General features: G+C 47.1%; 1 protein-coding gene across 3 annotated transcripts; it reads left to right on the forward strand.

Moving 5' to 3' along the window:
- Positions 1–30: 30 nt before the first annotated feature.
- slc5a6b (solute carrier family 5 member 6) lies at positions 31–14,065 on the forward strand. 3 transcript variants are annotated; one of them, XM_056590832.1, is made up of 16 exons: positions 31–717; positions 866–1,340; positions 1,499–1,564; positions 1,904–1,955; positions 2,149–2,216; positions 2,563–2,717; positions 3,126–3,266; positions 6,066–6,195; positions 8,129–8,217; positions 8,657–8,769; positions 9,652–9,722; positions 9,821–9,907; positions 10,312–10,532; positions 10,715–10,818; positions 11,409–11,521; positions 11,987–14,065. In XM_056590832.1, the coding sequence occupies exons 2-16, from the start codon at positions 1,002–1,004 to the stop codon at positions 12,107–12,109; spliced, it is 1,872 nt and encodes a 623-aa protein (XP_056446807.1). In that variant the 5' UTR covers positions 31–717; positions 866–1,001; the 3' UTR covers positions 12,110–14,065. The 3 variants fall into 3 exon arrangements, with proteins under 3 accessions (XP_056446807.1, XP_056446808.1, XP_056446806.1); XM_056590833.1 differs by having other exon boundaries at positions 975–1,340; XM_056590831.1 differs by having other exon boundaries at positions 31–1,340.
- The last annotated feature ends 49 nt before the right edge of the window (positions 14,066–14,114 follow it).

Consider the following 14,114-nt stretch of genomic DNA (forward strand, 5'->3'; position numbering starts at 1 on the left):
ACGCGTCGGGGCACGTCCATGGACCTATCGGCACGCCACTCAAACCCGGAAGTGCAGTCAAAACAAATCTCGGACCTGTCACATGGTCCGATATTTACAACGGTTTTGTTTTATTTTTTTTGCTGTGCATTATATGAGATATTCAATTGTATTTGTAGGGTCTGTCACGTAAAGCACTTTCATTCGCTGATTCACCGATTACTTTCGGCGATTAGAAAAGTTTGCAGGGGAAGTGTCCCTCCAGTGTCGCCACGCATCTCCCCAAACCCGCCATTCACCACGACCTAGTCCCCGCCGTGTTCCGTCGGCGTGGAAGACGACAAGGCATCGCTGTGTGGGGCGACGTTTAATTCATGTATGGACCGACAGCGGCTATGCCTGTCACCCTGGCGAGGCCTGGCGTGCAGCCCACCGGAGGCGGGGAATCGGCACAACACCGCCCGTTGAGTGTGGACACATTAGGGTGAAGTTCACTCAGAGGTTGTGTGACGCTCTGTCCCGAAGCCTTGGGACTCGCCACATGTTTTGGTACGGCACCACTCTAGCCTAACCAAACCCAGAGATCCGAGGAACAGGTTCGGTGAATGTCGCCTGGAGGTCTGCAGGACCCTCATCATGCATTCCGACCTTTTTGACTGAAAAAAGCCCCATGCCAAGGAGCAGTGCAGTGACAGTCCTGATTTTGGATTTGATGTCGGGACTACCTTCATATTTGGGGTGAGTAGTATACATGTGGATATAGTGGGCATGTTGCAATTTCCTCTATACTAGTCGAACCGCTTTTCAGACACCCCCCCTTTGTTTGTTATATGAACAGACACAACATTGTTTGCATGAACTTAAAAACTAGTGCAACTGTTCCCAGGCTACTCCTGTGTACTGCCTGATAAGTGTTCGTCAGGACGGTGTCTCTCATTCCTTCCTTCCGCCGGTTCACCGAGAAACGAAGACAATCATTCTGAACTGCCCTTCAGCGGCTGTACCCGTAGGAACCCGCCGCTATGGAGCAGATGTACTTCTCGGTGGTGGATTATGTGATATTCGCCCTCCTGCTATTGGCCTCTATGGCGATCGGGGTCTACTACGCCTTGTCGGGGGGGCGTCAGCGCACCACGCAGGAATTCCTTCTGGCGGACCGCAGCATGGCCGCGGTGCCAGTCTCCCTCTCCCTCATCGCGTCCTTCCAGTCGGCCGTGGCGATCGTGGGCATCCCTGCGGAGGTGTACGCCAACGGCACCCAGTTCTGGTTTATCGGCTGCGCCTACGTCCTGGGCCTGCTCATCCCGGCCCAAGTGTTCGTCCCCTTGTTCTACCGACTGCGTCTGTCCAGCGCTTATGAGGTGTGTGTGTGTGTGTGTGTGTTGTAGTATTGGTCATTCCAAATAAATTTATCAAATGTGTGTGTGCGTGCAGACAAAACACAGAACATGTAGTTGTCAAGTTCTGTAAAAGGCCAAAGAAATCAGAACATTTGATGTCTTTCCTCTTTGCTCCTCAGTATCTAGAGCGTCGCTTCAACAAGGCCGTGCGCATCTGTGGAACGCTGACTTTCATCTTCCAGACGGCACGTACAGCATGCACATGCACGCACACACTTGTATGCACACACACATGCATACATACACATACATACATGCATACATACAAGCAAGTAAGCATTCACACACATACACGCACACACGTTCATACAAGCAAGCGTACCCCATAGCAAGTGTACCCATATACACACGTACACACACGCGTACACACAGGTAATTGGACTATATCTGTAGAAACATCAACTGATCAGCAGATGATGAACCAGGCCTACAATACCTCGAGGGGTTTGAAGTAGGGCGTTTCCTAACCTAACCTTTCCCTGCATGTCCAGACGTTTCAACAGACGTTTTGTTTCGTTCTTCAGGTGATCTACATGGGGGTCTGTATATATACGCCGGCGTTTGCACTCAATAAAGGTAGGAGATCTCAATATTTCAAATTGTCTTTACTTTTCTAAAGAAGGATGTTTTCAGTATTTACTCTCTCTCGCTGTCTCTTTCTATGCACCAGTCTGTGTGTCTGTCTTCTCTCACTCTTGGTTGGTCTGTCTCTCACTCTTGATCTCTGTCTATCTGTCTGTCTGTCTGTCTCTCTCTCTCTGTATCTCAGTAACTGGACTTCCACTGTGGGGAACGGTGTTGGCTACTGGACTCGTTTGCACGGCCTACACAACAATAGTAAGCCAACATCAACCACTTGATTTAACCAAACTGTCTTTCCTCCCCTGTACCATTGCTTTGATTCAGAGTGTATACATTTTATTATTTTAAGTTAATTTTTTTTACATATACTGTGTTGTAAAGAGTTTTCACACACACACACACACACACACACACACACACACACACACACACACACACACACACACACGCACACGTTTTAAACGGGCTGTACGAACACACACACGCACGTTTTGAACGTGCTATACGAACAAATTATATTTTCCGATCAGAAGTGACGTCAGTCTCCCAAAGGGGGGTCTTCCTACTCACTGCCGTGTGTCCGTCTGTTCCCCGGGGACAGGGGGGGCTGAAGGCGGTGATCTGGACAGACGTGTTCCAGACGGCGGTGATGTTTGCAGGGCAGCTGGCCGTCATCGTGGTGGGGGTGCAGCAGGCGGGCGGTGTGAAGGCCGTCTGGGACCGCGTGTTGGAGGGAAACCGCATCTCCGGCCTGGAGTAGGTGTTTCGCTCGGGGGGGGGGGGGGGGGGGCTGCAGGGGGGGGAGGGGCGGGGGTCTGTTGCTGGAGAGGGGGGAGCGACTCGCTATAGTTTATTAGAGAGTGTAGAGATGTTCCGATATTTTTTCTTTCTTTCCGATGCCGTGTTTCCCATTCCGACTTTCCACCTCTGACCGTTAACGAACGCAGCATAACATGGACTTGTTTGTGATTATCTCTGCATGCGTAGTAAATGAGCTAGGCATGTGATGGTATGGATCAGCGCATAGAACTGGGTACTCGCCGATAACCATTTTATGCAACATCGCAGGAGTTTCCGATACTGGAATCGGTATCGGAAAAAAATCATTAAAGAGCAGGAAGACTCTCATCCCTGTACCATCCTCACCCATGTGTTCCTCCTCAGCCTGAACCCCGACCCCACGGAGAGACACACGTTCTGGACGCTAGCGGTGGGCGGGGTGTTCCTCATGCTGGCTCTGTACGGCGTGAACCAGGCCCAGGTGCAGCGCTACCTCAGCGCCCGCACAGAGAGGGAGGCGGTCAGGTACCTCTCTCTGACCCACTCATACCCAGAACCTCCACCCTAGGGGTCGGTCTGTCTGCCTGTCTGGGTCCTATGATTCTCTCTCTCTCTCTCTCTGTATCTGTCTGTCTGTCTGTCTGTCCTATGTCTCTCTCTCTCTCTCTCTCTCTCTCTCTCTCTCTCTCTCTCTCTCTCTCTCTCTCTCTCTCTCTCTCTCTCTCTCTCTCTCTCTCTCTCTCTCTCTCTCTCTCTCTCTCTCTCTCTCTCTCTCTCTCTCTCTCTCTCTCTCTCTCTCTCTCTCTCTCTCTCTCTCTCTCTCTCTCTCTCTCTCTCTCTCTCTCTCTGTGTGTGTGTCCTATGATTCTGTGTCTCTCTCTGTCCTATGATTCTGTCTATGTCTCAGACCTGCACAAACTATATATTATATGAAAGCTGAGCCTCCACCAATTCCGATAATCCAAACCATATCATTCTGGGACTAAAACTCACAAATAACAACTTAAGAAGAAACTTCCCCTTTTCTTTTAAAAACCAAAAATGAAATTTTACCTTTGTGATTTTTGTCCACAAAGTTGAATCTGATCTCATTAAACCCCCATAAACAGATAATCCAGTGGCCACATTTTGCAACTAAACATGGTGTTTGGAATAAATTACTTATTAAAAAAGGTAAATTGCCTTCAATCAGAACACATGTTCTTCAGCGCAATCTAGTGGCCATATGTGTATTTGCGAATGTTTGGCTTGGTGTCATTCGATATATTTGCCCTGAACTTTAAATAGAGGTTTTAAGTTTCAAAATGGTAAGATATCTACCTGTTTGTGTCTCATAGTAAGACAGTGATACCAACTGATAATGACCAACTGATAATTATTTCAGGTGGAAATGTAATCTTATACTTATGCCGTAAAGTAGTATCCACATTGAATATTTCACTTGCACAACAATCTTTCTATTGACACCAAGTTGTAATATTATAGCCCTAGCAGTTTTGGAGATATACTCTATTTACTTTGGTTACGTTCTTTTCTGAAAAAAACTGTTTTCCCCTGGTATCGAAAATGGTATAGAATATCAATATTTTTCCAGGTATAGTATCGAAGTTAGAAAATCCAGTATCGTGACAACACTACTATAAAAGCGATTGTGATTATTTAGTTAGACTTACAAGAAACGTGAAAGTTAAAAAATACATATCTTTGCAAATACCTTGGACAATCAGTTATTTACATTTGCATAAAATCCAGATGAAAGCATGCAGGTCTACATATAACTGGGCGATAGCTTTCATAGGTTGCAACGGTGGACTGAAATCACTTCATGGCACGATGTGACTATTTGGTATATAAGTAAACAAAGAAGAAGTTTGTTATTTTTTAAACACGTACTATGTGGAAGCTAACATTCAGCTTCATTCTGAGCGAGGATGAGTTTTCTGAGTTCCCCAAAATTAGGCCCGGTGCCTCGCAAAAAGAGGCCCGTTCATGATTCTGATTTTAATTTGGACAAGTGAACATTACATTCGGGCAAGTCGAACATGACCTGTACTTGCCCGATGGGCAAGTGCTTTTGAAACATTCGTTTCAACCCCTGCATCTCCACCCAGACTCAACAGTGTCTCTCCCGTCTGATGCTGGTGACGAGGACACAACCCTTGCTGTGGAGACGACCACGAAGAGTTCTGAACCAGAGACAAAGTTCACGGGAGGAGGAGGATGGGGGGGGGGGGGGGGGGGGGGGGGGGGGGATATCAGCCTTCCAAGGCCGAAGTGGGGGAGCCGAATACAGATAACGATTGCTTTGGGTCAGGCCGACTCTGCAATTTTCGCCAGACTTAAGTCTCTCTGATACTCTCTACAATATTCCAAATTCCAGATTCCGAATTAGCCGAATTTCGGTGGACCCGTTTAAGCCCGATCCAACTTCACCAGAATGGTATCCAACTTGCGAATAAGTCCGTCCTGCTTGCGATTTAGTTCGCACATCGCATGAGTCTGTGTGTTGGTAGCCCGGCACAATCCAACGATGACGGGCAGCTTCTCAATAGCCCAACATTCTGCCATCGCCTTCCTAGCTTTGCGATAAAACAGGAGCCTGCAAACTCCAAGCAGCAGGAATCCTGTTATCATAATCACAATTATGTAGACGTCTTCAACATCCTCGACGGAAAGCATGGCGAGACACAAAGGCCTCCACTTCTCCCAGGAGTCCATCGTGTATCCCGCTGAGAACGTTCCGTCAGGGCAGGCGGTCACTCCTTAGGCCAGTTTTCTCGTCGAGAAAATTTGATCATTAGCGTTGAGAGACCAGCCAATCCGATCAGTAATTTAGGTTTCAGATAGAAATGCAGAGAGAGGCTCTGACCGATTTAGACAGACACAAAGAGCAGAGGCAGGAGAGATAAGGTCCAGGAGGTCGCAGAGAGAGAAGCGACCGCCTTCGTTGGAGTCTCTCTCTCTCTCTCTCTCTCTCTCTCTCTCTCTCTCTCTCTCTCTCTCTCTCTCTCTCTCTCTCTCTCTCTCTCTCTCTCTCTCTCTCTCTCTCTCTCTCTCTCTCTCTCTCTCTCTCTCTCTCTGCTTCTCTCTCTCTGCTTCTCTCTCTCTCTCTCTCTGCTTCCCTCCATGGTTAATTGTCTCTCTCTCTCTCTCTCTCTCTCTCTCTCTCTCTCTCTCTCTCTCTCTCTCTCTCTCTCTCTCTCTCTCTCTCTCTCTGCTTCTCTCCATGGTTAATTGTCTCTCTCTCTCTGCTTCTCTCTCTGCTTCTCTCTCTCTGCTTCTCTCTCTCTCTGTGTGTTCTAAACGGTTCTGCCCCCCCCCCAGGTCCTGCTACATGGTGATCCCGGCTCTGCAGGTGGCCCTGGCTCTGAGCTGCGTGATGGGCCTGGTCATGTTCGCACGCTACTGTGGAGAAGACCCCTCCCGGAGACCGGGCTCCCTGTCCGGGGACGCTGTGAGTGGGTTCCCTCGCCACCTCCCCTGTCCCGCCCTGGAATCGTACACGTTAGGGCTTTGACTTTTGCCCAAAAATCCTATTCGAAGTTCGTTTGTTTATTAATATTAATATATTTGAAGACCTGGATTGGGCGTCGCGAGGTTTGTTTACCGCGTTGCTATGGTTACCAGTCTTGCGTGTTCCAACGTTTTTTTAGGTTTCTAATAAATCGCTGTCTAATCAATACTTCATTCACGGCCTCGTCCGTGGTCATTACAATATTATGAATAGACTGCGTCGGGTTCTCCGACGTCTCTCCCTCTTGGCCTGCCCATAACAGGTTCGAATATTAAGGGCTGCCTAATATTCGTTCGAATTTTGATTTCATTTTTGATATTTGAATGACACGAAGTTCGGAGTCAAAGCCCTAGTGCACGTTAACATTTACATTCAGGGCGTTTAGCAGAGGCTTTCAACCAAAGCGACTTACAACCAGTACATTGAGTTGGCTGGTTGTTGGTTTATAAAGGGCTGTTCTTAATAGAGACGCTGTATTAAAGGTTTACCGCCATCGTGTTCACAGACCAACAGTCAAAAGGTTCTGGGTTCAGACGAAAGGTTCTGGGTTCGAGACCCAATCCACGTAGGATCACTGGGACATTGGTCTGCAGGGCAGGGGATCACGGGGTTAAAACAAATGTGTGGGGAAGCCGAAGAAAGGGCGGCATGTGGCTCAAGAGGTAGAGCTGGTTGGCTGGTAACTGGAAGGTTGCTAGTTCCAGAAAAGCGCTGTATGAATGTAGACAATTAACCATTTAAGTTGAAATACGTTTTTGGGGGATTTTAGGAAGCTGAGCCAAGTTTAGGAAGCTGTGCCTGAGACTAAGCCATAACCACACTAAGGCCCAATCCCATTTCTACCCCTTACCCCTCCCCTACCCCTTACCCCTCCCCCTTCAAAACAAGGGTACGGGGAAGGGGGAAGGGGAAGAAGGGGTAGAAATGGGATTGGGCCTAAACCACCCCGGTTACACCTGGCCAGCCGAGTGTTGACGGAGGTTTAGGGCTCTGATCCCTCCCGCACTTCCTGTTTGTCCGGTTTTCCCTAACGGCATTGCGGGACGAAAAACGTTACAGGCCCCCTGCTCCCCTGCATCGTCGAGGCATCCTTCTTAAATGTAAATGTAAATGGACTGGATTTATGTAGCGCTTTTCTAACCATTGGCCACCCAAAGCGCTTTCCAATATTGCCTCACATTCACCATTCACGCACGCATTCACACACCGACGGCGGAGTCAGCCACGCAAGGCGACAGCCAGCTCGTCGGGAGCAGTTAGGGTTAGGTGCCTCGCACAAGCACACCTCAACACTCAGCTAGGAGGGGATAGCCGGGGATTGAACCGGCAACCTTCAGGTTACCAGCCAACCCGCTCTACCTCCTGAGCCACTGCCGCTCCTGAGATAGAAGACCAAGATGTCTAACGCGGCCAATCTCTCACACATTTAATTCATTAATTCGATGTGATGCATAGTGAAGCTATACATTTAAGCATTCGGAGTGTCCATAGGCCTGCGTTTTTTTTTGTGTTTGTTTCTAATTTTAAAATGTTGCTAAAGAGTTCAAAATCAAAGTTTGATATGTTTCAAATAGACATGAATTCGCTAGCGTGCTATTTTGCTACTGGACTTGAATATGCTAGCGTGCTATGTTGCTAATAGACGTGACTATGCTAGCGTGCTATGTTGCTAATAGACTTGACTACGCTAGCATGCTATGTTGCTACTAGACTTGAATATGCTAGCGTGCTATGTTGCTAATAGACTTTACTACGCTAGCATGCTATGTTGCTAATAGACTTGAATATGCTATCTTGCTAAGTTATTAATAGACGTGACTATGCTAGCGTGCTAGGGTGCTTATAGACATGCTGCCCTGTCTCCTGAACCCAGATGGTGCTGTTCTTCGTGATGGACATGCTGCAGGGCCTTCCCGGGCTGCCCGGCCTCTTCATCGCATGCTTGTTCAGCGCTGCCCTCAGGTTGGTCTGTCTGTCCGTCCGTCTAGCTTTAGCTGTCTGTCTCTGTCTCTCTCTCGGCCTGTCTCTCTGTGCCTGTCGGTCTCTCCCTCTCTCTGTATGTCAATATATATTCCTGTTGATAGTACGATTCCAGTAAGCAATGAGAGAGGTACTGGCCATAATTTTTCATTGGTAGAATATATTCTATGATGCTACATTACAACGTGTGTGTGTGTGTGTGTGTGTGTGTGTGTGTGTGTGTGTGTGTGTGTGTGTGTGTGTGTGTGTGTGTGTGTGTGTGTGTGTGTGTGTGTGTGTGTGTGTGTGTGTGTGTGTGTGTGTGTGATGATTAAGTGAGGCTCAGTTAGATAGTCTTTGAGGTGTGCGACGGATTCTGCTGGTGTCCATGACGACGGCATCGTTCCACTTGTTTCACGTTGTGTCTCTCCCTCGCCTGCAGCTCCATCTCCTCCGCCTTCAACTCCCTGGCAACGGTTACCATGGAAGACCTCATCAGACCACGCTACCCAGCGATGACGGAAGCCAGAGCGACGCTCTTGTCTAAAGGCCTCGGTTGGTTACGGGCAAGCCCTCCTGAATTAATTCTAATAACAGACTTCGGGAACCAGAGATACTTAATTTCTTCAGATATTATTTATTTCTATGCTGTTATTTCTACTGAAATAAGAGTATGACAATCTGAATCCATGGGATACATTTGGATGCCAGGCACATACAACATTAGAGAACACCACCAGGTTGGAAGTAAGCGAGGCTAAACGGTTGGTAGGGCTGAATGATTTGGGGAAATAATCTATTTGCGATTATTTTGACCAATATTGCGATTTAAAGTGCGATTTAATTTATATATTATTATTTATTAATTTAATTTATTACACAACACATTAGAAGCAGTCAACTTAAAAACTGCTCTTTCCTTTAGGCCAGGCCGATGTGTTGATTAGTTTATGTTATAAACTTCTTTATTTAACTATTGAATTGTAAAATATAAATGAAAATAAATAAATCGTAACGGTCAGTAACGGTAACAAATCACTTCATTCCTTTTTTTCTTTCTTTTATTAGAATCACAGCTTTTGCGATTTGCATGCCACGTTGTTTATATCGGGATTTGAATTTGATTAATCGTTCAGCCCCAACGTGTACGTTAACATGGGTTTCCTAAGTATGGGGTTGTGTTTGGTCAGAGTGTGTGTTGAGGATGGCCTGTGGTTTTATAGAAGCACCTCTACTGCATTGAATGTCTTGGATTCCCCCGTCCCCACGCTTCCATGGCAACGGTGCCAAGCAGAGTCGGGAGCGGTTCAACGAGTGCAGTAGCGTTGGCAGCCGGTGCCCAATGCACTTCAAAACGAGAACGTTGAGAATCAACGATCAAAGGCGCTTTCGACGAGTTTCAACCGGTCGTCGTTGTCTGTCCTTCTTTACCAACAGCCATGTCGTACGGCCTGCTGTGTCTGGCCATGGCATACTTCACTCACCTGATGGGAGAGTCCGTCCTTCAAGTAAGTTCTGTGGACCCCGGTTGGAACCAGATGATGATGATGATGATGATGGTGATGTTGGTGGTGGTGATGAAGATCTAACTGTTTCTGTACCGTAGGTAGCGTTGAAGATCTTCGGCATGGTGGGCGGGCCGTTGCTGGGCGTGTTCTCCCTGGGGATGTTCTTCCCCTGGGCCAACTCCACTGTGAGTGACCTCGACTCTGTCAGTCTCTTTGATTGGCGGGTCTGGAATGGGGCGTATTCCTAATGATTTAAGGAGGCAGCGTTCCATTTAATTGAGAACTACTATCTCAGTGAAGCTTTGGTGATTTGATTTGAATGATTGGTCAGCGACCCTTTCTATGTTGGAATACATAATATGATATATATAATAATATTGAGAAAATTGGTGTCAAACATTAAACCTTTTTGGCTTCATCGTTCGGCTCAGACTCTGTTCAAACCTGTTCAGACATTCAGTTCAAACCTGTTCAGACATTCAGTTCATACCTGTTCAGACATTTATCCTCCATTCCTGGCTGCTCCTCAACAGTAGTTTTCTGTTTCTGAACACAACCGTGACTCCCCCACCCCCCCCACTCTCTCCAGGGGGCCCTCGTTGGCCTGGGGGCCGGCCTTGCCACGGCCTTCTGGATTGGCGTCGGCAGCATCATGACGCGCGGCGGCGGTGGTGGCAGCGGCGGCAGCGTCCTGCCTTCAAACTGTTCCGTTGCCTGGCTGCTCTCGGGGAACACCACCGTCTCACACGCCAACATGTCTGCCGTACCCGCCATCTTTTTCAATATCAGCGCCACGCCCCCAACGCTGAGGTGAGCCTGAGAATGCTTTTCCTCCCCGGTCCCTAACCTTTAGGGAATCCCACAGGCCTGAGAATGCTTTTCCTCCCCGGTCCCTAACCTTTAGTGAATCCCACAGGCCTTAGAATGCTTTTCCTCCCCGGTCCCTAACCTCTAGTGAATCCCTCAAGCTGCTCTGTGCTGTTCCCTGATAGGCCGACAGGGCTGAGGAGGCTCTACTCCCTGTCCTACATGTGGTACAGCGGACTCAGCTGTCTGGTGGTGGTGCTGGTCGGGCTGCTCGTCAGCTTTCTATCAGGTAGGAATGAATGACTGACCCGTCACACACCCCACCACACACCCCGCCACAGAGCCCGCCACAGAGCCCGCCACAGAGCCCCCCACAGAGCCCGCCACAGAGCCCGCCACAGAGCCCGCCACAGAGCCCGCCACAGAGCCCGCCTCATACCCCGCCTCAGAGCCCGCCACAGAGCCCGCCAACACATGCGTGGATCCCCGTTAAGGGTCTGCCAATGTTATTTACCAGGTGGCAGCCTGAGCCAGTGAAGACTGCTCCCTTGGCCTGGTCCAGGACTGGAGCAGGCCCAGGATCAGTGTAGTGAGTGTTAAGGCCTTCCAGGACTCTTCTGGGAAAGGATCTATGGCCCATTCACATAACTCTGTCATCATGGGGGCGTCTGGTTTAGGTATAGCTCAAGAAAAGACATAACTGATCAAGAAAGTATACATAATCATGCTGGGGCCATAGACGCATAAAAACAGACCTAATGTTAAAATGTCAGGCAAAGGAGTTTACCTTTTTGTTTTTGTTGACGGCCTGTGAACAGGCGAGAGAAAGCTTCCTCTTCCTGCTTCTTACTGCCCATGTTTCTTATTGGTTCATCCAAGGTCCAATGAAAGAGGAGGACGTGTTCCCGGGCACTGTGTACCCCCTGCTGGGGAATCTGTTGTTCTTCTTGCCTGATCGCTACAAGAAGAAGCTGTGTTGTACGGGACAGAGCGTGAGTACCAACACACCAAATGAACCCCGTCCCTTTAAACCGACCGGTGACGACCGGTTACGGCTCACAGCCGCCAAGCGACACTGTCAACCTCCGCCTCGACAGAGGATAACGCAGGCATTACATTAACGTTTACATTTAGGGCTTTATTTTATCCAAAGCGGCTTACAATAAGTACATTTGTCAGAAGAAAGAGAAACAATATATCGCTGTCGGTACAGTAAGGATGTTCATAGAACCTAGTGCAAAGCGCTAACAATCGCTAGGTTAACCCATTCCCCGTATACAACAAAGATAGCTAGGATAATATACTACACAATGCTAAGTACTATTTTTAGTGTGTGTGTGTGGGGGGGGGGGGGGGGTGAACTCTGCACAAGTGATTCTTGGTAGTACTCTCATAAAGAACACGGGCCCCGAACCATACAGTTAACGGAACACACCTCTTGTCATTTCCCGGACAAGACGCACGCGGAGGACAGGAACGGAGACACCTTCTCGTCGGACAAAGGAGCCACGGAGGCAGAGACCAAGGTGCTGCTCCGCGCCTCGGCCCCCCTTCTGATGGAGCGCGAGACCTCGGTGTGACCGGCAAGATGGATCGTGTGACCTCTGTTCGACCGTCAAGATGGATCGTGTGACCTCTGTTTGACCGTCAAGATGGACTGTGTGACCTCGTTCTGACCTCCAAAGTGTTCCAGAACCACGTGTCTGTGAAGTGCTCACCGGTTGTTGGAGGTACTATGTGAAGAGTTGGTCCGTACCAGGGAGGAACTCAAAATGGGTTATTCCCACACCGGGGTAGCATCACTGACATCAAGGCATCCAGTTTTGGGAAGGCCGCAAGACACACTCAAAGAATGTAATTTGAGTTTTTAATTAGTTTTTCGCTGCATCTCAGAAGGACTTGGTGCAATATGATGAGTAATTCATAACGCAGAATTACGATTGAGTTCCCAAGCGTGAACTCATACCACCAAGTGAACCAAACGTTGGAGAAGAAGCTGATCATCATAAAGATAAAGAATTGTGTATTGTTTTTCTTATAATCCAAAATAAGTAAATATGTGTGATATCCTTATTGACTTTTGTATGCGTTTTTTTACTTGCTACCGCAAGACCGAAGGTTAACTGGATGCGTATAGATGAGACAACACAGATTGTTGTGTTTTAGACTCGAATGTGCCAAGATGCAAATCGAGAGTCAACATAACGGGGGGTGAATGATTTTTTACATGTTAAGCATTTCCTTATTTTTCTTTTACGCTAAACTACAATTCTCAGGATAATCGTTGTTTCCTTTCCTTTTTTTTGCAGATCATTTTGTTACTGTCACACCTCGTGATCCCTTCTTGGTTAATGGATGTGTTTGGTTAAGCTGTATTTGGTTAATATTTGGGTTTATTTTATGTGCATTGATGACCTGATGTTTACCTTTTTCAAAAAAAAAGCAGAGTAAAGTTTTTTTTTTCAATTCTACTCCATACAACACGAGTAGGTTTTATTTCAAGTGACACTGTACAACCTAGTATGTTATGCTTTATACATCAGAATTATGTGGTGACCCAAGAGGAGGAAAGGTCAACCTTTATGTGATGGTGTTTAAGCATGGAGGCTCAAACCTCTTCGACATGACTCAAGAGAGGCTTTCATTACATTCAAATCTAATCTGGATTCAACAAGGAACATCTTCTCAGCTGTACACAAGGTGCTATTCATGTTATGGCAGTGGATGTATGGAATAACCATTAATCTATTCAAGCTTTACGACATGTTAAACACGCAGTGTTGTTTTGTTATCAACCTTTTCTTGTTATCAACCTCGCCCATTACCAGAGGGGTATATTAGTGGGGGTGATAAATGTTTATAACAAGCATGGTTGACCGGTTATGGTAAGGGTTTTACAAGAGCAAGTCATCAGAGTCTGCTGTTGGGTCGGTCAGAATAACGCTGAACTATGCACTTCTAGTTCATTTAAATTATGGAATAAATGTTTATAATGTGTGTGTGCAATTGACACAACACAAAAGTGTTGTGTCAATTGCACAATTTTGTTCTGTATATTCTCAGGGGAATTTAATGTATGTGTATATATATATGTGTGTGTGTATGTGTGTGTATATGTACATTAAATTCCACTGAGAATATACACAAAACAAAATTGTTGTGCAATTGACATCGAAGGAAAGTTTATTGCATTGATACTTTGCAGGTTCACAAACACGAGCTAAATTACCAGTTAAGACGAGACGTTTATTGGTTGCCGCAAGAAAGCTTGTATCGAAATATACACCAGTAAATGGTGACGCAGAATTGTAGGTACTGCAGGGATCTGAACCCAGGATCTTCTGTTTACTGGACAGGCACCTTAACCAACTATGCTACAATGGGTACAACACCAATTTATTGAGAATACGGCCAAAGCCGTATGTATTATTCCGTGGCTGTGTGATGAGAGGAAAAAGATTGGTACCATAAGCCAATTGTGGGAGACAGAGACAACTTAATTTTTATTTCGGCCATTCATTTGAACTATAAATGAAACACTGGGCGTTTGTGGCCTCCAAATAATTAGATTTAAAAATAGGATTA

The sequence above is a fragment of the Gadus chalcogrammus genome, chromosome 5, assembly GCF_026213295.1.
Source record: "Gadus chalcogrammus isolate NIFS_2021 chromosome 5, NIFS_Gcha_1.0, whole genome shotgun sequence".
Lineage (NCBI taxonomy): Eukaryota > Metazoa > Chordata > Actinopteri > Gadiformes > Gadidae > Gadus > Gadus chalcogrammus.